General features: G+C 54.0%; 6 protein-coding genes across 6 annotated transcripts; 3 read left to right on the top strand and 3 right to left on the bottom strand.

The window, feature by feature from the left end:
• Nucleotides 1–2: 2 nt before the first annotated feature.
• LTS14_007904 (uncharacterized protein) lies at nucleotides 3–3,720 on the bottom strand (the record flags this gene model as incomplete). Its single annotated transcript, XM_064840593.1, has 3 exons — nucleotides 3–106; nucleotides 162–3,296; nucleotides 3,360–3,720. The coding sequence occupies 3 exons, from the start codon at nucleotides 3,718–3,720 to the stop codon at nucleotides 3–5; spliced, it is 3,600 nt and encodes a 1,199-aa protein (XP_064691624.1).
• A 1,418-nt stretch (nucleotides 3,721–5,138) lies between these two features.
• Nucleotides 5,139–7,962, top strand: LTS14_007903 (uncharacterized protein; the record flags this gene model as incomplete). Its single annotated transcript, XM_064840592.1, has 2 exons — nucleotides 5,139–7,800; nucleotides 7,853–7,962. The coding sequence occupies 2 exons, from the start codon at nucleotides 5,139–5,141 to the stop codon at nucleotides 7,960–7,962; spliced, it is 2,772 nt and encodes a 923-aa protein (XP_064691623.1).
• A 559-nt stretch (nucleotides 7,963–8,521) lies between these two features.
• LTS14_007902 (uncharacterized protein) lies at nucleotides 8,522–9,392 on the bottom strand (the record flags this gene model as incomplete). Its single annotated transcript, XM_064840591.1, has 2 exons — nucleotides 8,522–8,763; nucleotides 8,867–9,392. 2 exons carry the CDS (start codon nucleotides 9,390–9,392, stop codon nucleotides 8,522–8,524), a joined length of 768 nt encoding a protein of 255 aa, XP_064691622.1.
• Nucleotides 9,393–9,981: 589 nt separating this feature from the next.
• Nucleotides 9,982–11,013, bottom strand: HAP2 (Transcriptional activator; the record flags this gene model as incomplete). Its single annotated transcript, XM_064840590.1, has 1 exon — nucleotides 9,982–11,013. One exon carries the CDS (start codon nucleotides 11,011–11,013, stop codon nucleotides 9,982–9,984), a length of 1,032 nt encoding a protein of 343 aa, XP_064691621.1.
• A 3,559-nt stretch (nucleotides 11,014–14,572) lies between these two features.
• Nucleotides 14,573–17,083, top strand: LTS14_007900 (uncharacterized protein; the record flags this gene model as incomplete). The annotated part of the gene is made up of 7 exons (XM_064840589.1): nucleotides 14,573–15,422; nucleotides 15,472–15,602; nucleotides 15,656–15,686; nucleotides 15,745–16,326; nucleotides 16,382–16,489; nucleotides 16,544–16,645; nucleotides 16,725–17,083. 7 exons carry the CDS (start codon nucleotides 14,573–14,575, stop codon nucleotides 17,081–17,083), a joined length of 2,163 nt encoding a protein of 720 aa, XP_064691620.1.
• Nucleotides 17,084–19,586: 2,503 nt separating this feature from the next.
• LTS14_007899 (uncharacterized protein) lies at nucleotides 19,587–22,820 on the top strand (the record flags this gene model as incomplete). The annotated part of the gene is made up of 1 exon (XM_064840588.1): nucleotides 19,587–22,820. The coding sequence occupies one exon, from the start codon at nucleotides 19,587–19,589 to the stop codon at nucleotides 22,818–22,820; it is 3,234 nt and encodes a 1,077-aa protein (XP_064691619.1).
• Nucleotides 22,821–23,136: the final 316 nt, after the last annotated feature.

Raw genomic sequence — 23,136 nt, 5'->3', positions numbered from 1 at the left:
ATCTACCACCCAGCAGGCCCACTCGGCACCTTCCCACCCTCCCGATACTTCGCCATGGCATCACTCTCAGCCTCAAACTTATACGGTCCCTTAGCAGCAGGAAGATCTGGATATATTCAGTGAGAGTCATCACTCGTCAAATCCTGACAGACAGCGTTCACCTTCACCATTACCTTTGCCCGCCTGAGCCATGGCATAAGCACGACCGTGCTGAGCCTTGACCAGATCATAAGCCTCCTGCCCCATCAAGCTCCTAGCAGTCGCCTCATGCGACCCCATCGTCGGCGCCAATTTCATCTTCACGAGGTTCTGGTCACTACGGGCGCCAGCGATACCAACCTGCCCATCACCCGTAACGAATGCCTCGTTGCCCTTGAAAGCATGACTGACCAACGAAGCACCCACGCTCTTGCGATCGTCTTCTTTCTTGCTCCCTCCAGTCGTCTTCCGCTTCTCAGCCGCCATCATCCGACTCTCCTCCTCCATCTCGTCTAGATGCTTGAGCGCCTGCTCTTGGGTGAGCCAGGCACCATTTGGCATTTGGACAAGATTCGAGCCTTGTGGAGTCGTCGCATCCCGAGCATTCTGCATGTTGTTGGTCTGTGGCTTGACAGCATCTGCAGGTTGCTCGTTGTGGCCATCCCAGCCCACAACATTAGCTGGAGTCGCATCCCAACCGCCTTGATTGTTGTTGTTGTTCTGCGGAGCGTTGTTCCAGCCCTGAGCGCTCGCAGCCCTCGATTTACCACCTTGCTGACTCTGTGCCCAGCCACCATTGCCACCCCTATTCGATGCGCTGCGCTGAGAGTTCACCCGCGCATCTTGCGCAGATTTGTTGCTTGTTTGCTCTTTCCACCCATCGCCTCTCGTAGATCTGCCTTTGCTGGCCTCGCTCCAGCCGTCACTGCGATGAAGTGGCTTCTCAGAGTTGCGCACTGAAGCAGCTTTGGACTCGCTACTTCCACGAGCTGGGCCATTGTCGGGCTTGCTGCCACCGCTCGTCTTCAATTTCATCATCCTTGCAATCAGCTCGTCTCTTGGTAAACTGCGCAGGTCCGCCTCCTCGAATTTCGCTCTCAGCTTCTTCATGTCGGCAGCGACATCATCTTTGACGAGCTTCATGAGCACGTCAATACTGCGATACTTGAAGCTGAAGACTGCAAATGGGCTGTCCATGGTATCGATGTAAACTGGCCGTGCGGTCTCATGAGAGTACTTGACGCCTTTGCCCGCCTGCACGCCATACTTGACGTCCTTGCTGACCTTGTTCTCCAGCACAGCAGGCATTTTGACTTCAGCATACTGATATGGCGATCTGCCAGTCGGGCGCTTCACTACAGCGGCTGAGCTCGAAGAGTCCAGCGCTGGTGGTGCTTGCTGCCATGACATCCAGTATGGCTTGGGCTGACCGGACGGAGGTGAGCTGGCGGTGAGGCCATCAGATTGCGAGATTTGGCCCTTTGCCTTCGGGGATTTGCGAGGCTTGAACGAGTGATGCTTGTCGTCGGCAGCACCCCAAGCGATGCTGGACTTCTCTTTCCTATCATTGCCATTGTTGTCCCAGCCACCAGCACTCTGACTTTTCTTCTTTCCGTCAGATCGACCCCAGCCACTGGCAGCATCGTTTCCGCCGTTACTACCACTATTCTGGTTTACCCAGGCGTTTGTTGTGGCCCTCCGACTATGCTGAGACGCTGGCTTGGAGTTATTTGCGTCGGCCCAACCACCGTTCTGCGCCTGCTGTACATTATTGCCGTCGACCTTGTTCCATCCATTGGCTGCTGGGGTATCAGGACTCCGCCAAGCACCTGGCATAGCTTGATTGGCGTAGTGGCCTTTCTCGGGGATAGCATTGAGTTGCGGAGCGTAGTCCTTCACTGCACCCCTGACAAGTGGACCGCGGCCTTGTCCCCCACCAACAACACCTTCTCCGACTTGGCGGAAGCCTGGTCTTGGTAATTTAGTGATACCATGAGCAGCCATATACTCCTGAACCTGGAACCAGATCGGTTGAACTCGGTCAAAAACAGCGCGAGCGACCACGGCCTGCTCGTACAGCTGTTGCATCTCGGCCAATGCTTGTACATGTGTCAAGTCACGCAGTATCTTGCGGTCCTTGATGTCAAAGTAACGCTGCTTGAGTTCGGCGATGTGTTCCTTCGTGCTTACCAATGTAGGTAGAACTTGGTATGGTTGCATTGTGAGAGGTGCGCCATCCGGACCTTCGATGATGAACGCCTCGGGAAGTGAGTGGAGACGAGGCAGACCAGACGGATGGTTCGCCTGAGGAGCTGCAGCGCTCTTCGTGGTGTAGACGTTGTTGATGTTTGGACGTTGATCTGCGCCATCGATCTGAGCGTCCTCTGCTGCTGCTTTACCCTCGTGTCCATTCCCGGCAGGGTTCGCGCCTCCTGGACTCGGCTTGGATTTGCTCGCAGCAAGTAGCGCGGGCATCATGTCATCGGGGATCAATATCCCTGCAGCTTGCAGCTCATCAAGATGCTTGACCACCGCGTTCGACCTCGCAACCTCCTGTTCGAGAGGTACGACACCCTTTCGCAGGGCTGCTGGTATACTGATATACTTGCCCGAGACAGGGTCGAGAAGATAGCCAGGTGGGGGTTTCGCGGTGGGCTCAGCACTCTCCCATACATCTACTGGCTCCTTTGGGATGGTGGCTTGTAGAGGCATTGTCGCCTGGGCTGAAGTTAGAAGTTCCTGAAGCCCTGGTATGACGTTTCCTTTGGCGTTTTCTGCATTCAGGTACTCCATAGCCAGCCTGATCCGAAGTAATTGATGTTCGTGGGGGATATCGCCCTGCTTCATTGCTTCTTGTAGAGATATGAACTTGCCTACCACAGGGTCATAAATCTGTCCCGGTGGTGGCTGAGTTTTGGTGCGGCGACTGTGAACAGAGCGTGGAGGCGGCTCGTCACGGGCGCCATCAAGGCTGTAGATGGCTTGAGGCTCAGGATGGTCGCTCTGACCATCAGCACTAGCATCATAGAATGAGAGAAGCTTCGGCTCGTCGAGGCAGTCACGTTCGTCACCAGCACCGTCGAACAGACCAGCCATTCCGCCAAAAAAGCTGCCACCAGCGCTGGCAGGAGCAGATTTCTGGGCGGGTACTGCAGCAACGGACTTCGTCGGCTGCTTGCGTTGGGGTTCGGAGGCTACATTTGATTTTGGTGGCGGAGCCTGGTCTTTGAGGGCGGAGGCGCGCAGAATCACGACTTCGATTGTGCCAACGTTCTTGTAGTATTGAGCATTGACGTGCGCGGCCTTGTCAGCCTTGGCTGAACGAAGGGCGTTAGTAGTGGCAACAGGGCGGCACAAAGGAAGCATTGATATGTACTCACCAATCTTCAAGTCAGCAAAGTGCCACTCGCGGCCAATGAATTGCCCATCATGATCCTTCTCTTCTTTCTGGCGGAAGCGAAACTCAGCGACAGTCTCGGACTTCAGCACCCCATCGCCTGGCACCTTCAATCCCATCTTGTTGCGGTTTGCATAGTAGACGCCATCAACGAAGACAAAAGCGGCGAGGCCGGGGGCGAGGTACTTTTGCTGCTCCACATGAACAGAGAATGCAATCTTCGAGTTCGGTACTGGAACGAAGGTCTCAACGGCGCTATCCGTGTACTTCGTCCCGTACTCCTTGAGCTTGATGTTGTCGGTTCCAAGCTCGATCGAGCATTGGATCTGGTTGAGTGTCGGCATGTCTGTATGCCTGTCAGTGACAGGATCGGGCTAGTTTGTGTATGCGTCAAAGTTTATGGTGTGATGTTGCGTGGCAGCCGGTCGGCAGGTGAGTGTACACAAACGCAGGTCGTCCCACAACACGGGTGTAGTTGCGATACGACGATGCGTTTTGTATGTGGTGGAAGAGAGAAGCTTGACAAGGGCTTGATGTTCTCGAGATCTTGAGCTGGTGGGGCTGTGAGATAAGCTCAACGCTAGTCGTAGTGAGGTGAGATGAGGTGAAGCTGAAATCTGCTTGAGGAAGGAGCGACTGAAGTGCAGCTTCTCGCATAAGCCTGCCGAGAACAGTGTTCCGTGGCGATTTGGCTATGGTTCACAGTGATGTAGATGGTCTAGTTCATCCAAGATATCGGATTTGTTGAGGCAGAGTGGTAGCAAGGTGTAGGGAACCCCCCATTTCGTTTCTGGCTGGACGTCGCATCACCTCTTCACGAGCTCTCATCACTGTATGCTCTGCTCTGCATTCTAGGCCACCGGAACTCGCTGCTCGACCCTACGAGAGTCATCTGAACGCTGAGTCCTCATCCCAGCAGCACATCCAATCTCTCACTTTCGGCCTGCACGAGTAACCATCGGGGCTGGAGTGAGCTTGGTACGGTCCCTCGTCGGTTCGAGAGGCTGCCTTGATGTATCGTGGGCTACCATTATTGCCATTCTGGAACGATGAGGCCCGCTATACACATCTGCCTTCGACAACCTTCACGAGATATAATCGATGCATACGAGGAGGATGATGTTGAGTATCGAAAGGAGAAGGCGCGTTCCTGCGGCTCTGTCGGCCCGGCATCTTCACTTCACGCGTCTGAAATGTATGAACTTCATCTCTTCTCACTCCTCATCATCTCAAGAGTCTGCATACATAACATTCACATCACCAAGGCAGATCAGATGGCCTACAGCAGATACAAAGGGATAGGAAGGATAGTGGAAGGGGATTGAAAAATGCTTTCGATGACATCGGCACATCAACGCTCTTTCCCATTCCACCTCCCCTTCTCCTGTAGCATTACCATGGCATGATGAAGCATCTTCGCTGACCTATAACCAACATGCACGCCTCCAAAGGATGCTGTCAGGACTTCTGGACGACTTTCGTTCGAGATGCTCCTCAGTGAATTACCATCAAATTTGCCACCCACCTCGCGCTCCTTCCTCAGCTTCACGAACCTGAGCACCTGATGACGTTGGATGGTCAAGTGCTCGGACCTTGTTTCGATCAATTGGCGGTAGGTTGAGATTGATATGTGAATTGCGATTCACTCGCACTTCTGCCCAAAATACATCACTCTCCTTTGTCACAAACGCTCATTACTTTTTGGCGCATGGACTCGTAATTCGCATGAACACACACCGTCACTACCACTCTCACAACAGCAATGTCACAATCAAGCCACGACAGCGACCGGTTCGCTGATCTCGACCGCGGATCAGAAGAGTTCCAAGCGGCGTACCGCGATTTCGATGAGGAGTACAAGCGCCTTCATCACGACCATAACGCTGCCGAGCGCGTGCTGCCCAACATCCGTTACAACACTATCTTCACAATGCTACAGGGCCTTGTCTTCGACATCGACCCCACTTCAGCGACCCCTATCGCCCTCCAGATCAGACTCGAGCTTAGTGATGATGAGATCCGCCCGCTGCTTGAGGCCCGTCGCCTTCCCCCTTCAGCAGCAGTCAACAGACTAAGTCTGCGTGCCCGTCCGCATGTTCGGAATGAGAGGCTGCGCGAAGAGATCAGAAAGGCGCGTAGCACGTGGGCTCAGAAGCTCGCAGCGCACGACTTTATCGATGTCGACATCCGCTTTACTGTTGCACAGTACCAAGTAGAGCCATTCAAGAGTATCAAGGAGGAGCTCGCAGGTTTGGTAAGCGCACCGAGATTCACTAGTCTAAGCTTCCAGCTGACTGAATTTCTCAAACAGGGCGCAAAGTGCTACCACTTTTCGCAATTCAGGCAGGATACGACCAGCATGACAGTCAGCATGGTTGTGAAGCCATTTGTACTGGATCATGTACTACCTTTTTCGCGTCAGACCGAGCTCGGCGTCACGATCACTACCAACACTGCGCCAGCATGGTCTGTGTCTTACGTGCCGCTCACAGCTGCGACCGATACGGTATCAGGAATGGTGCTCGCGTCTCCTGCCGCGGACGAGCAAAGCCCGTACGACCTCCCAGATCCCACCAAGAAGCCACCAAACTTCGGCTTAAGGGCAGCACCGATCGTGAAGCGAGATCCGTGCGAGGCTCTCATCCAAGACATCATGGGCCGCCAACGAAGCAATACCCTACAGAAGGTTCGTGTCGTCTCCAAGACCAGAAAACCATGGCATATTTTCTCATCTTCTGCCAGGGCTGAACAGCAACAACCGGCATGGACGCAGGAGAGCAGACCTTTCCGCGGCGATCCAGGAATCTGGGGCGACGATCAGTGGTGGTTGGAAGATCATGCTAAGCGCGAGGCGCTGATCAATAGCTGGAAGAAGGCCACATGGTGCGAGGAGCTAGGTGCTTGGCCTGCTAAGATGCACCGGAATCTCTCCCACACTGGCAACGACCCATCTGTAGCCGTTGCAGATAAGGATTTTGTACTCTTGCCTGGACTCAGCCCGACCTATGTGACCGATCGCAGCAGACAATGGTACGAAGATAACATCGAAGCTGCTAGTCGTGTAGAGCTGCAGCGCGAGTACGTGGCTGCTGAGAAGCTCTCAGAAGTCACGGCAGGTCAAGCCCAGGCGTTCTGGAGGCGCTTCGTCCAAGTGCAGATCAATGCGAAGCTCAACCCTTGGCAGCAACCTACGAGCTTCGAAAATGCCCAGATGAAGCGAACCCAGCAGGAAGTTGCGAAGATGCTGATCAAAGCAGAAGACCATCTGGCTAAGAAGGCTGATGCATGTGAGATCAGGCTCAGTCAATCGAAGTTCAACGTCATGGACCGCCTGCGAATGAAGGCTCTCCGGGAGATCGAGGCGGCTCCTCATGGTGGAGGACAGCCGCAGCCATTGCAGCAAGTGCGTACGATGGCTCCACGGCCAGCTACTGGCTTTATTCCGGGACAAGTCATGCCAGACACGCCTGTTCCTCGACACCTGGCACCGCAAATGGCGAGACAGAAAAGGGCATCTTGCCCTCGTCGTGTGGTGCTGCCAGCAGCGCGAAGACAGGTCCACGTGCCAATCACGAAGGCTAAGCCAGATGCACAGATGGCAGACATGTCCAAGCAGGCTACTACGCCAGCTATTACGGTCCCTCCACGGCCCAAGCGTCAGTCAGACGCAGCAGGATCGGTCGACACGATGCCCTTCCCAACTTACATCGACCCAATGGTACAGCTGACGAAGCAATTCGACAGCGTCTCCAACAGCGTCGCTCGCATGTCTCAAACTCTCCCGCAGAGCTTCGTGGAAAGCGTCCTGAGCACCGTTGTGGACAGCGATACCAACAGCATCAATCGCATCCGAAGTAGCAGTCCCAATTGCGATGCAGAGGATGACGAGAACAGTATCCCGGCCGAAATCCTGAACAGCATCACCAGCGACATTCCCTGCAGCATCTCGAGCGGCATCTCGGAAAGCATTACCAGGTGTTATCTGCCCAGCCTTCCGAACAGCATCTCAAACGATATTCCTAGCAGCATCTCTCACACAATCCCACCCAGCTTGCCGAACAGCTTGTCTTACGGCACTCCACGCAGCATACCACACAGCATCCCGAGTAGCGGAGTGAACAGCATGCCACCGATTCTTTCGAACAGCACTTTAAACGACGTGCCATCCAGTATCGCGAACATCCTACCTCGAAGCATTCTACAGAGCATATCCAGATCCATCGTCTGCCCAAAACCGCCATCTCCGGCGGCAAAAGCTCTAACGGACATCCTTTTGCACGCCAATGATCTCAAACAGCTACGCTTACGGAATTCAGCTGCTCGCATCGACTCTGCGCAAGGAAGTCAGGTGCAGAGGGTGCAATTTGCAGTCACGGAGGGAGTGTACGATCGTTCTATGATGAGTGGTGGCGGGGATGATGCTGGTAAGTCTTCGGTCGCCAATCTCTTCAAAGGACCAACTGATTCGTTCTGCAGATTCTGATGAGGAGACTGTTGTCGATGAGGAGCACAGTGATGGGCAGGAGTTCGACGAGGCGGATGACCTTGTGCATGATATTGTTGCGGTTGGAATCGAAGCTTTCTGATCAAAGGGTAAGATTCTCTCTCCCTTTGCTCACGAGCAAGCGAGCGGCGGAGCAAGGAAGGGCGGGCTATGAGTGAGGTGGCGAACCTGACGATGTTAATGAGAGGTGCTTGGGACGAATAGAGCATGGTGGTCACGAGTAGCATGGCTGTCGCTTTTCCGATGAGGTGCTATGGCAATGAGGCGATGAACTCAGAGCTCAGGTTGGAATGGTGCGTGGAGTTGGGCGTTTGGCAGGGCATGACTATTGGGTGCGCAAGGGGTTTGGGAATTGAGCGATACTGGACCGCAACGCAATGCGTTTTGAGCGAGTAGGTCACCCTCCCAACCACTATCTCAATCTCAATTCAGTGCTGACAACCATCTCACAGGCTTGTAATTCTCCTTCTTTGCTTTCCGCGAGATGATACCCCTAACAGGTGAAAGCGTAATGACGATATGCGCCGTGCTTTCTCACCTTCCATACCACCCCACAGCTCAAAAATACCAAACAATAATGCCGCCTCACCAACCCCCAGCCCCCAGATCCCCACTCAATCAAAAACGACCAAATCATCAAATCATCCCATCCCCCTCAAGAAATTATCCTCCTTGATCTTCTTCCGCCTCATACCCCGCATACTCTGATTCAACCCCCCCCTCGCCTCACCAGCCTGCATAGCTCCCTCTACCGTCCCATCGCCTGCTGGAAGATCGATACTCTGTTCGTAGAGAGGAACTTTCGGGACCAGGGACTCCGGGTGCAGGGCTTGCTGTTTGCGCAGCGCTTTGGCGGCTCGCTGGCGTTGTTTTTTCGATTTGGCTGTTTCACACATCATCCTCACGTCAGCAAAATTTCCCCTCTCTTTATCTCATGCGTTTCGTTCTCATGGACTTGAGACCGGACTATACGGGTGTTTGCTTACCGAATAAATCCCCATCAACATCCCCAGCACTGCTCCCTTCCCCCTCCTTCTTCCCAGCTCCCTCGAGTATCCCCCATAACCAACCCGGATACTCCCCATCCTCCCCCGCCACGGGATCAGGTTTATTCTTCATGAAATTCAACCCTTTGAGTACTGTACCCGCTAGCACAGAGCTCCTTGGTGTTTGTTTCGCTGCTGTCGGTGTCGCTGTCGCTGTCGTTTTCGGGTTCCTCGAGATAGGTAGTTCAGCTGTATTGGGTTTTGGTGTCAAGGGCGTGCTGAAGGGTTGTGCCACAGCCGGGACCGATAGGGCGGCGGGTGCGCCTTTGGATGTTCGGGGGACTGGGTCGGTCGGTGGTGGGGGGGACGGGTCTACGGCGGTTTGTTGGGAGGGGTTTCGGCTGGAATGGGTGAAGGGTCGGGTTGTGCTGATTTTTGTGGTTGTGGTTGTCGAGGAGGTGGATGATGATGAGGGGATGGGTTTGCGGCGCGCAGCGAGGCGCTGGAGACAGCGTTGACAGATCATGTTTATTCGTTCGTAAGGTGGTTGGAGTATTCGTAGTTGTGCTGGTTATCTGGCTACATTCGTGATGTTTCAAGCTCGGAAGTCGTATGCAAGTTCTCGGGAGTCTTCTCCGCAAAGCTCTCCTACCAAGTGTGAGAGTGGTCACGTGCACGGGGTATCTTAGGACGAGACTTGAGTGTTCGATTTACAAGTTCTTCTTGCCATACACACATGTAACTGACAGTCCGCAAGCAAAGAATTAAAACAAGCAGGACCAGCTGCAATGACATTGTAGAAGAGGGGTATCAAAAGAGTGACCAGCCAAAAAACGCCCACTCCCCCATCCATCCATCCATCCATCCATCCATCAGTCTCTCGTCCCTATGCGCAACTCTACCCTCGTACTGAAACCCCTCCTTCAAGTGATCTGCTTGCGCAGCAACAATTCCCATATACCTCTGACAAATCCCAAAAGCAATGACATCCCTTTCCCAGCGCTGCGTTATATCGTAGTGGTGGCTTGCATGTGCTGTTGCTGCCCCGACCCATCAAGTCAAACCCACAAAGGAGATTTGTTTCGATCCCATCAAAATGTACAAGGCACGCCACCCTAACCCTCGTCATCCTCATCCTCCTCATCTTCCTCGCTATGATGAGGCTTGGGCTTCTTGTTCGCCGCACCATTCTTACCCGACGCAGCCTTTCGTTTCGCACTCCCGTTCAGTGACGACTCGGGTAGCTGGCTGAGATCTACCGTTCCGTCGGGACGGATGGCACCCTTCGCCTCCATCTGTGCGACCTCGTCTGCTGTCAAGAACCTGCCACCTGGACCACGAGGTCGGCGCATGGCGTGGTTATGTCTGGACTCGTGCAGATACGGCTTCCGGCCCTTACTCGAAAGTCGTAGGTTCTCCTCCAGTTTCTGGCGTGCCATACGCCTTTTCAGGATGCGATGGAATTGTTTGGCGTTGACGTATAGTGGCGACTCTTCTGCTGTTCCTGCCACTGGAACTTCCGGACTTCGTTGTTGCACTTGTGGAGGTGGCAGAGCTGATTGTGCTGTTGGTGGTCGTGGTGGCGCACTCATCGAAGGCGGCACTTGTTGAGAGGGTACTGCTGGACTAGGAACAGTATGTGACATCCTTCGGGCTTGCTGCATTTGCTGAGCTTGCATCTGTGGTGGCATACTATTCGGCATCGATTGTGCTGGCGGCATCTGCATCGGCGCACCCATGCTATGAGGCACATTCATCGATGCCTGTGCTCGTGGAGACTGTGGATTGGGTCTTTGTATCCCCGACCCGTCAGTCTTCAGCTGCTGCATCCGTGGCGACGTCTGATGCAGCGAGCCTTGCATGGCTGACTCTGGCATGGTATACGCAGGATATCCAGACACTGCTGCTGTCGCCATTGCAGCAGCGTGCGGCACACTCGCAAACTGCTGTGGCATGCCATACGCTGGGTTGTAGCCAGGCTGCATCATCATATGTTGTCCAGCCATCTGCGATTGCTGTTGATGTTGCGCGTAGTTGGGCTGTTGTTGTGTCTGCATGACAGGACTCGCGTGCGTCTGTTGTGATTGTGTATGGGGGTGGGGATATGTCGGAGCTTGTTGTGGATGATACGGCGCGTAGGACTCCATGGCGAGATATGGAGAGTGCCAACGTAATCAAGGTTGCGGTTCGAGGCGCGTGACGGCGATGGATGCTACCGCAGGCAAGATACAGTAGTGATGAGCAGAGGTCGATATAGTGACGAGGGATTGGCTGTGCTGTCAAACGCGTCGACTAGTTAGCCTTAGGTTGCGGCCCAATTAATGAATAGAAGGCATGCACAGTGAAGTATAGGCGCCACCGTCCTACCTTCACGCTTCCTCCCGTCGGTAACGGGCTACCTGCACTGCTTTGACACGCACTCGCGCAGGGACAACCTCGGAGGAAGCCTAGTCTGCCAGCGAGGAGCGTCGCAATGAGTGAGGCGGTGCAGGGCAGTGTAGCATGAAGGCAATGCGGGTGGCCGGCGGCGGGGAGGATGGAGGTGGAGTGAGGCGTACCCAGTCAGATCGCGTGGAGGAGGGCGGTAGAATTGGCGGGCGGGAAGATTACTGGCTTAAGCATCAGCGGACCGTCGACGATATACATGATTGCAATGCGATCGCGCAGCAATTGGATGGACAGCGAGCAGGTGAGGTAGAGAGGACAGGCTTGGTTGCGGGTAGTATGCATATGCCAGCGCATCGCCCTCCAATCGTGCTTAGCCGGGCCAGCGCATCACCGTCCGTCGTAAGCGATCAGAGATCAGAGCGAACACCGCCACAGCTGCCATGTGACAGCAGAGCGGTGATGCGCTGACTGACTGTAGCAGGCGGACGTGCATCTTTCGCATCGTGGTCGCGTTTGGCGGGACGACCTCTGCTCAAGCAAAGCTTTCGTGGCAGCTCCGCCGCGTGCTTTGGGTCGCAATACATGTGCAAGACGAGCGCGGGTTAAGCTTACCTCGTGTGATTTCTTCTTCGCTGCTGCTACTGTTTGGGGGCGAATATATTCTACTATTCATCATTGTTAGCATCGTAACAATATCATTGAACGTCGCGACGTCATGCGCGGCAACCGCCACTGCGCGTGAATGGCGGTGGACTGGCTGAGCGAGGTGAGACCTGAATGTCCCAGCCCATCGTTTCTTCGTCGCATGGCCGTCCCGTCACGTTACTCCTCTACAACGTACCTGAACTGCTGGACTGCTTTGCTTTGCTTTGCCAGATAATCGTGTGGTGCCTGCGCTACCGAGCTTCGAATTGATGGCCTTTCGTGACTGGTCGCGCTCGATCGCGTCGGGGCTATGTGATTGGTGAAGGTGAGCAGGTGGAAGTTGATTGGCGAAGGCTGGAGTTATGGATGCCGACGGCAGCCTCCCGAGGTCGCGGCGGCTAGGTCGAGATCGAAATTCGTCATCGGCCGAAGCGACCGAGTCAGAAGCAGGAGCAAAGAAGTCAACCACAATCGTGAAGAAAATGGTATGATCCTCATCTTAGCCATCGAAAGTGCGCAAAACACAAAACGTATTCACGAGATGAGGTTCCACAGAATATTCGTCTACAGCCTCACCGACAACTACCTCGAAAACCGCCAGGGACGATCTTTCGCAACCTCCGATTTCACGCGGGCGTGTGCCTGACAGTCTGAGCACGCGAGACCCTTGCCGCTCACCTCGAAAGTCTCTTTGCGCTGCGCTTCTCATTCGTCGACGATCAGATTGCACAGAACGTGATCACTTCTTGTGCCTGCCGTTACCGATCGGCATCATCTTCGTCGGGAATGGGATATTACATTCTACCAGAGCTACGGTAAGCCCAGCCTGGAGGTACGGTATCGTATGCTGACGACCTTACGTCAGCCCTTCGTGGTTGAGATGAAGTGGAAGGGATTATGTAGAGAGGCGTGGAATGAAGTCAATGGTCTCCGATCCTACTGAACCGACCGAGAATATACAGACCCGACGACGTGGCTTTCCTACTCTCCTCAGTTCGAAGCCGAGTCCGCCTCTGACAATCTTCCTGTCTACAGCGCCCACCATCCAAGTCGTACAAATCTCCAGCCCTTGTGTTCACCCCATCATGGCGACCTGCAGGCTTTTGGTACGACGTCCCAGCCTCAGCATGCCGAAATGCACATGGATGTGCCGGCGTTCTTCTCGCTGCGTGCACGACATGTGGTCCGCCTCGTTGCAGATCGTGTCGCCTGTGTGCAAAACTGTCTGTACGACTTTCGAGGTCAGGAAGTGAGGCGTCTGGGAAGTGCTTTGGGCATGCGAGAAACGTTAGCAGGGTGCGAGGAGGCAGGATCCGACATTCGATGCTGCTACAAGCTGTTGCACTCGATGTCGTTCGAGTATCGGCCCCTGTCGCTACTGACATGCAAAGGGTATCTCCATCACAGGCCCCTTACGATAGATGTACGAGTGAGATGTTCAACTCTTGACGGACGTTATCTTGGCCCGCACAAGCAGTATATGCAGAGGAGATTGAATCGCATGTTCAGTTTCGACCTGCATATACGTATACCGCCAGCTGGTAAGGTGGGACACAGCTGGCTGGCGTCTGAAAGGAACAAATCAGTGAGACAATGCTCTTCATGCGTAGCAGAAATGCAGTGCCATCAGGAACATCCATCTTTGTTGCTTCTATAGCCTGAGTACCATGGACTCTATTCGATATCTCGAATGTCGTTGTCCTCTCGACCCCGTTCCGGTAGACTTTGACCACCAACGACGCCACCCATAGCTTTTCCGGAGCTTTTCTTGTATGTATTTTGGTCGCTCATGCTGAGAGTCTACAAGTAAACGAGTGAAGGGACCTCTCACCAATCCGTATCGACCCAACTTCTCATCGCACGTGTGATGACTTTGTGCGCAGCGTCGTTGTTGATGTGAAGAGCTTACCCAAATCCTAACCCTAAGACATGACTCAGCACAAGGATCCCGCAATGGACAGACAGACTGACTGGTGAGTTTGAGGACGGTAATCATGCCATGGTCTTGCAGATTGAAAGGAAGGAGAGTCGTACCATTGGCTCGTTTGTCAACAGAGCCTTGCCTCAACGATTTTAGGCCTAATTTCGAAGTGTAGGGCTTCGATGCACGTACGCTGAGTAAGAAAGCGCGATGTCTTGCCAGCAGCCACCGACGTTCGGAAGCGAGTTCGACAATCAATTTGGCTAATTTAGAGGGGGTCAAGATAATTCCGCCGAATTGCGTTGCTCGGGTGCTCTTGTCTCCGCTCACTCGAGGACTCGGCCTGTGGAGTTAAGGGTGTGCGACTACGCAGATGTACGCGCATGGAGGAGATACCACAACTCAAAGTTCATGCTATGGCCGCTGTCGCAGTGAAGTGTTGAGGTGTTTCGTAAGGCCGCGGGTAGAGACTGCTTTTCGAGCACCGAAACCCCGTAGTGGTTAAATGACGATGGTGGCGGTACAGAGAGTTTCGCGAATGCGCAGAAGCACCGACCGTTTGTCAAGAGATAGCTATGTTGCTTGTATAGCTTATACCTACACCGTCCCGCCGGCAGCGCATTCCCTGGTGTAGCATTAGATCGTCGACACTCTCGTGACTCTTGACCTGGGCCGTTCTGCAATACTGGAAATTGGCCTCAGCAAGCAGACCTGGACCGGAATCGTGCGGGTAGCAGGATCTTCTGGCAACCATGTCTTTCACGCGTGAGGACGCAGACATTGCGCACGCATTACATGAAGCTTACCCTGGACGAGCGCAACACTATGGAGGCGATGCAGGACTGGAACGAGAATATAATGCCTTCCGTACGCAGGACGAACAGCGACGACTCCAGCAACAGCAGCAGCAGCAGCAGCAAAGCGAGGCTATAGAAGAAGCAGAGGAGCCCGCCGAGCCTATCGAGCAGATTGAATCTCACCACGATGGCCGACACATGTCCACCGTCACCAGCGGCTCCTCCATCTCGTCCGTCGAGCGAGAAGAAATCGGCGGCCAACCCCGAATGCGAAATCGACGGCTCGACTCCGCTGCAACTATCACCTCTGGCACCTCAACCCAAGTCGAAGATAAGATCATGAACTACCTCGACCGCCATCCTACCGCTATACAACGCATCGGCGACCATCGACTCCAGCACTCCCTCACCGTCGGCACCACTAAGACCGGCACCTCGCAAGCGGCAAAACTGCCCAATTTCGGTGGCGGGAAGCCTTATCCACAACCGCTGCCGGATCGCGAGGAGTATGTTGTCGAGTTCGATGGGCATGACGATCCTATGCACCCCCAGAACTGGCCGCTGAGGCAGAAATTGATTATCGCTGGGATTCTCATCTTGAATGCTTTCGGTGCTACTTTTGCTTCTTCCATTTTCTCTTCGGCATCTACGGCTGTGGCTATGCAGTTTCATGTCGGACGCGAAGTGGCTACGCTGGGGACCTCGCTGTTTGTGCTTGGCTATGCTTTTGGGCCGATCATTTTTGCTCCGATGTCTGAGTTGTATGGGAGGAGGCTGCCGTTGATCATTGCTGCGTTTGGATTCGGTATGCTCAAGCAATTGAATGGAAGCCTGTCCTCTACTGACCGCATCAGGTATCTTCAATATCGCTGTCGCCGTTGCCAAGGACTACCAGACCTTGATGATTTCCCGCTTCTTCGCCGGCACTTTCGGCTCAGCACCACTTACTATCGTTGCGGCTGTCTTCTCCGACATGTTTAGCAATGTAAGCATCTCAGGACTCACCCTGGTGTGTCCACTCCTGCTAACCGTGATCAGGAAGTCCGTGGTATCGCCGTCGCCCTCTTCTGTAAGCATTCCATCACTTCCTAGTATCTTCCCACTTGCTAACCACGATGATTTTCAAGCGGCGACGATTATGGGCGGTCCCTTCATGGGGCCATTCATTGGCGGTTTCATCACCAAATCATACCTTGGTTGGCGCTGGACTGCCTACATTCCAGGTATTATAGGATTGACTGCTTGTGTTCTCGCAGCTTTCTTCCAAAAAGAGACCTATGGTCCGGTGATCCTTGTGGAAAAGGCTTCACAACTCCGCCGTCTCACTAGGAACTGGGGTATCCATGCTAAGCAGGAGGAGGTCGAGGTCGACATTAAGGAATTACTAAGCAAAAATTTGTCTCGTCCTATCAGGATCCTCTTCACCGAGCCGATCATCCTGATCATCACGGTCTACATGTCCTTCATCTATGGCTTGCTCTACCTCAACCTCACCGCCTACGGCATCACGTATGGTCAGATCTACGGCTTCAGTTTGGGAGTTAGCGGGCTGCCATACTTTGCTCTGCTCATCGGCGTGGTTGTTGGTGTGAGCATTGTCGTAGGCATGAACGGTGGCTACGTCAAGAAGCTGAAAGCGAACAACAATATCCCGGTGCCGGAGTGGAGGTTGCCGCTTGCTATGGCGGGTGGTATTGTCTTCGCGATCGGTGGGTCCCATGGGGAAACCTACCTTCGAGCACCTGAACTGACCCAGTCTTTTAGGCCTCTTCTGGTTCGGCTGGGCAGGGTATAACAAGAACGTCAGCCCATGGGCATCGATCGCCGCGGGCCTGTTCATTGGGTTCGGCATCTACACCGTCTTCTTGCAATGTAAGGTCACCTTTGCCACGGACATGGACCAGACGGCTGACTCACTGATATAAGGTCTAAACTACATTATCGATTCTTACCTCATGTTCGCCGCATCTGCCATCGCCGCCAACACCATCATGCGATCCATCTTCGGCGCCGTCTTCCCGCTCTTCGGTAAGTACACTTAAAAAGGCCCCCCCCCCTCGCCCCCCCGGACCAACATCTACTAATCTTCCTTTTTCCCGCCAAACAGCAACATACATGTTCGAAGGCATCGGCATAAACTGGGGCATGACCCTCCTCGGCTTCGTCGCCACGGCCTTCATCCCCGTCCCTTTCATCCTCTACGCCAAGGGTAAAAGTATCCGAGCTAAATCCAAGTTCGCTCCGGCGTTGGATATCCAGCAGGATAAGCGGAGGGATGAGGAGGCTAGGATGGGTGGGGATGTTGGGGGTGAGGGTGAGCAGCAGATGGTGGCTGCAGGTGGGGCTGGTCCACCACAGCAGGAGGAGGAACAGGATGATTCGAGTGGGACGGCTTTTGAGAAGGAGGGTGCTAATGGTAGTAGGGTTAATAGTAAGGATCCGGAGAAGGAGGGGAAGGAGGTTTGAGATTTTTGAGGTAGTTGGGTTTTGATTCACTGGCTTAGCGATTGTTGCGTGTACCTCTCGTAAATACATCAGAGAATGGCGGTTTTTGCAAGGCTTCTACAAACTCGCTGAGCTGCTGCCTGCTGCTAAACCCCGATCACATCGAATCACGCTGATGTGATGTTAGTTTCAACCTGCATCCAACCATCGATATCCTCTTCATCCCTATCAATCGACTGACCCAACCTCTCACTATTCCTCCGCATCCTCTCATACTCCCGGGCGTCCGTAATCGTGTCCTCGTCATCCGCGCCCCAGATCCCAAGCTTCTCTTGGTAATTCTGTTTGGCGAGCTCCTCGCGGATGTCGATGTCGAGGTCCTGGCACCCAGAGCCACTCGTGCTTGAATCTTGTGCGATTGAAGGTGTGCAAGAAGTAAGAGAGGGTTTCTTGGCTTGTGGTGTTGGGGTTGCGAGGAATGAGTGTGAGGGGTTGGGTTGGACAGCAGGTGCAGGGTGGAGAGATGTAGGCGTGTTTGCAGTTGTAGATGTACGCTATACGCCTGCAGACTCCTGGTGTTGTCGTGGTCGTCGGTGTGTCGGTAGATGTGGCGGCTGTCTGTGTGGCTGGGGCGATTGGAGTAGCGTCTACATCCCTCACGTCTGGCATTCCTTCCGAGAAGAGGCGCTGATCAGAGACAAGCTTCGGTCGATCGTCCGTGTCTGTGTTCTTCTGGTCTGTCAGGGTTGATCCGTCTCCTTGAGAAGGGTCATTTCTGTGATCTTTAGAAGTAGAGAGATGCTGGTGTCGCTGCCTATCTTTTGTCACGAATCACAAACGTGATCTACCCTTTGTACTCATGCTCGTCGTTTACAAGCTCACATAGGACGTTACCTGGTGTCTTACGAAGTGATGAGGCAGTTGCAGCAGCAGCAGCAGCAGCAGCAGTGGCGATATGTTCTGGTCTTTGGTTCTTTTTGTAGCGTCCACCTTTTATGCCTGAGGAGGCACGCTGAGCGCGCAAGAGGCTGTAGTGTCTACGCCAAGAGCTACTTGAAAGCCCTGCTGTTTTCACCGTGGGCTAGATGGTGTCAACCATTGAACGGCTGGATAATATTCACGAGCCAAGTAGGCCGATAGAGCGGGCGAAAGGATGTCTACGACGTAACGCAAACGCATTGGATTTGGTCGTCAGTGGGTCTGGGCCTGTTGGGAGCAACTGTGCAGCAATATCTACATCCTGAGTTGTATGTTGGCAAGACAAGCGTACCAGGGAGAGGTCAACACGGGGGCCGATGAAGTCATGTTTTCCGTGTGCGTTGTAGGACCATATCGTCGAAGTCTGGAGACGATGAAGGCACGGGAGCATGGTGGTCTACCATACATACTGCCTGGGAGTAGGTCGCCGACGGCGAATAATCACACCTCTCTAGCGCTCGTCTCAGAGGTTCGTGAAGCCAAGCTAGATGTTCGCGAAGCACACATCGTCCATTGACCAACAGCATGTCGGAAGAGCATTGATTTCTACGAGGTTGATCGACCGAGTAGTATTCGCGAGAAATGCCAAGGCAATCTCAGAGGTTTGTGAATCTCAGACGTCGGCTCTGTGTCGCTCATATCGGACTGAGGAGGAGTCCTATCGGAGTAAGCGGGTGGCGTGCAGCACTTTTGAAACCGTAGCATACTTCGGCAAGCCGTCCACGCCGTCCTGACTGGCCCGATCGTCCGTTGGGGATGCAAGTCTCCTGAAAAGTAAGCTGATGCCGACCGAAAGTGTCACTGAATCTATACAAGGCAAAGCTTCGCGTAAATCACACTTTGATCCGTCTACGAGCGACTGCAGGTGGTGGAGACGGCGTACGCGTCTTCAAACGTGAATCGGAGAATTTCAGCGCTTCTGGGTATTTCCAGGAACAAGCGGAGCCCAGTGACGCATGGCCTGCGAACATTGTGCTATTTTCTATCTTCCCAAAGAGACACGGAAGCGTGGGATGTCACAGCGTGTGTGTGGACGACTCTCTTCCCACGCACGCCGGTCTGACACAGTGGTGGTCGTAGCAGACTTGGCACATTCAACGAACAGACGGACCCTGCTGTGCACTGTTCACCATCGCGATAACGAATCGCGAGGATTTGGGCGATTCTACAGTATTCTCCTTTGCTAGTATCTTATTATATTGCCCTCTACTGTAGTGCTTTCCTACATCTCCTTCCAACAGCTCATCATCCTTGTCTAGTACTACTGTCGCTACATTTTACCTGGAGCATCCAGGAACAAACGAAGAGGTACCGAAACCTTCGTGGAAAGCTTAAAACAGGCTCGTGTGCCTACAAGACATCAAGACGACGTCACAGCCACACATACTTCAACACACAAGCACGACCAAGAGCTGGAAGTCTTGATGTGTCGGTAGAGTTGCAGACATCACGACACTGCTGGCAGGTCACCACTGGGACGTACTATCGCTACGACTGACCGGTATTGGTCCATATCCATCCCACCCGAGCACGATCGATAGCCACCATGTCTACCCCCGTGGATGAACGACCTGAGCCGACTTACATACCACTAACATACACCACAAGCCAAGCACGACCTAGTCAGGATGGCAGAGCAAGCATGGATCGTCCTTCGTTACCGAACTATAACGTGAACAGACTGAACCGCAACAACAGTCAGGACAACAAATCTTCAGATGATGATGGGACGGTGGTTGGAGATGGCGAGCAAGAAAAGGCAAACCTCGAGCACCACAAGGAGAACATCCCGCCACTGCATACAGGACGTGCCAGGGCAGGCAGTCATCTCACCGTCGCCACCGAATATGATCCCGGTGACCCTCTCTCCACCGTCTACAGCCCCTCCGTCAACCGCGAGCAGGCCAAACGATTAGACGATGATCTGGCCATGCTCAAGATCGAACGTCAAGTCTCAAAAGCAGTGGAAAACCAAGACCTCTCCCGCACCAAGAGCGAAGAAGGTGATGGCATGTACCGCTCCCGATCCCGACGTCGAGACGAACACCTAGACGAATTCGATATCGCTACAAACCCGGTGCATGAGAAGACGCAGGTCTATAAGCCCGTGGAACATCCTGCTTCGGCTTTCGCCAAGTTCATCTCACGAGTGCATAAGTCGAATTGGTTGATTCGGTATATGACGTATATCGCTCCGTTGACCTTGATATTGCTCATACCGCTGCTCATCGGCGCACTGGTCAGTCCGGCCAAGAGCGCGTCTGTGGGAGGTGTTTACCTGGTGTGGTTTATGATCTGGCTGGAAATAGTATGGCTGACGCTATGGGCTGGCCGGATCTTGGCAAAGTGTCTACCTTGGCCGATTGGATTGGTCTCCAGCTTGTTTACGAACAACAGCAAAAAGTGGCGGGATATGGGAAAGCAGCTCGAGCTACCCGCCACCCTATTCTTCTGGTTCCTGGCAATCGAGATCTCCTTCCTGCCGACCATGAGTAATCACGTCAAGCCGCCGGCTTCGGGCACACAACACTGGATGATCCCCATGAATAAAGTCATCATCTCGCTTTTCGTCGGCGCCGTACTCAATTTCGTGGAGAAGATCATCATCCAACTCATCGCCATCAGCTTCCATCTCCGCACCTACGCTGACAGGATCGAGATCAACAAGTTCCAGATCGGTAGCCTGACGAAGCTATATCAATTCTCAAAGGAGAAGATTCAGATGGAGGATTCCGAGTTCGAACAGCCGTCCGCTGGGCCAGCATCGGGTGCTCGTACGCCAGGACAGTTGTTGAACGAAGCTGGGAAGACTACGAAGGAAGCTTTCACTCGATTCGGAGATATTGCTGGCAAGGTTGCTGGTGACTTTACTGGAAAGCAAGCGAGCAAGAGCACACATCCCAGTCAGGTCACGCTCGCGCTTATCGGCACGACTCCCGGCGCACAAGTGTTGGCTCGTCGACTTTATCGGACTTTCGCCCGCGAGGAGACGGAGACAGTGTATTCGGAAGATCTGAAGGACGCCTTCGAAAACGATGACGAAGCCGAGGCCGCGTTCAGCATGTTTGACAAGGACATGAATGGGGATATCTCGATGAACGAGCTGGAAGCCGTCTGCGTGGAGATTGGGCGCGAGCGCAAATCCATCACCGCATCGCTCAAGGATCTCGACTCCGTCGTCGCCAAGCTAGACGACGTCTTCATCATCGTCGTCCTGGTCTTCATCTCCCTCATCTCCACCTCGGCCGCCGGCGTCCTCACCTCCCTCGGCTCCTCCGTCCTAGCCCTCTCCTGGCTCTTCTCCGTCACCGCGCAGGAGTTCCTCCAATCCGTCATCTTTGTCTTCGTCAAACATCCTTTTGACGTCGGCGATCGCGTCAGCGTCTACGGTAACACGGGCACCCTCGGCCGAGGAGACGACTACTTCGTCAAAGAAATCAGCCTCCTCTACACCGAATTCAAGAAAATGGAAGGCCACGTCGTTCAAGCTCCCAACAGCTACCTCAATACCCTCTTCATCCTCAACCAGCGCCGCTCCGGCGGTCTGGCGGAAGCAGTCAGCATCACGATCAAATTCGGCACCACCCTCGACCAAATCGAAGGTCTCCGCAACAAACTCCTCGATTTCGTGCGAGCTGAAAAGCGCGAGTACCAGGGCAATATCCTCACCGAACTCCGCGATATCGTCGAAGTCCACAGTATGAACCTCAACGTCGTCTTTTTCTACAAATCCAACTGGCAGAATGAAGGGCTGCGTCTGGCACGGAGGAATAAGTTTATTTGTGCCATGATGGTTAGTATGCAAGAGCTCGGCATCGAAGGACCGAGGATGCGTGATCCGGGGTTGAAACAAAGTTTTCCTATGTATTTGCAGAAGGTGCCGCATTATGCTGTACCCGGGATGGGACAGTCGGGGCATCCGGATCAGCCGGGTGGGTTTGATCCGAGACAGCAGCAGCAGCAGCAGCAGCAACAGCAGGAGGCGGAGGGGGAGGATGGGGAGTATCACGATCCGCCTTTTGTGGCTCCGGTCCCGGGACATGAAAGTCATACTGGCTCCCAGATGCCTTTGCCGCACTCCAGACTCCGCAGCGGTTCCGCACTCAAAGGCGGTCGCCCAAGAGGTGAATCGCTCGCGCAGATGAATAAGCGGGTGGATTTCAGTCTGGGGGCGAATAGTTTTATCGCGGCGGACTTCGCGGGGGATGTCTATGAAGATCGCGATCGGCCGCGTATCCCAGCCGAAATCTTGGAGGCTTCGGAGAGTAGGGAACGGAGACGTGCGTCGCAGGAAGGTAGTAGTGGGAGTCAGGATATCGGCCGGACTTCTTCCCGTGAACACCCGAGGAGTTTTACGCCCGGCAACCTTGCGAGAAGGAGTACGACGGATTCGGGATCGAGATATCCCCCTACTCGTCCCGGCGGCGGCTCCATTCATCGGAACCGGTTTTTCGGCCGCGGAGGGGCTTCGAATCTTCGACCAGGGACTAGTGAGGCGGATTTGATGGAGGGGGGTATGATGGCGGATATTCCTGAGGTTCCTTCGGGTCAGAATACGGCGGGTCAGACACCTCCTCATACCGCTGGGTCGGAGCGCTTGGATCCGAGGACGGGGATGGTGAGTCCCGCTGCTTGGAGGATGGATACTAATGAGAGTAATCTTCATCCGGCGCCCGTTGTTAGTGGCGGTCTGGGGGAGGTGTCGGGAAATGTGCCGGATGGATATCGGGCTGTGGGGAGGAGTCGGACGGAGGATTTCGAGATGAGGCGGTTTAGGTAGTTGACTACACACGCATTCTTCACTCCTCCCCCGAGCTGGGTTTGTAAAGCGGGGGGGGGGATGATGAATGATAGCACACATGTATACAGTATAGAGGATCTGGAGCGGAAGCATAGATCGCCGAGGCGTTTTCATTCTTGGGTGTTGGATACGGGGATAAGGGTACTATAGAGATGAGTTGGACTGAGATCAAAGCGCTTGAGACACGTCCTGGTGCTACTGGGGCTCGGGTCGGCGTTCCTGTTTTTGCTTGGTGGCCATAGCAGTGTTATATGTATCATACGATAAACGCAAAGAGTTCGTGCATGTGTAACCC

Source organism: Recurvomyces mirabilis (genome assembly GCF_035927965.1).
Source record: "Recurvomyces mirabilis strain CCFEE 5264 chromosome Unknown scaffold_23, whole genome shotgun sequence".
Lineage (NCBI taxonomy): Eukaryota > Fungi > Ascomycota > Dothideomycetes > Mycosphaerellales > Teratosphaeriaceae > Recurvomyces > Recurvomyces mirabilis.
The sequence above is the reverse complement of the archived record's forward strand: the minus strand, read 5'-3'. Positions and strand labels throughout refer to the sequence as shown.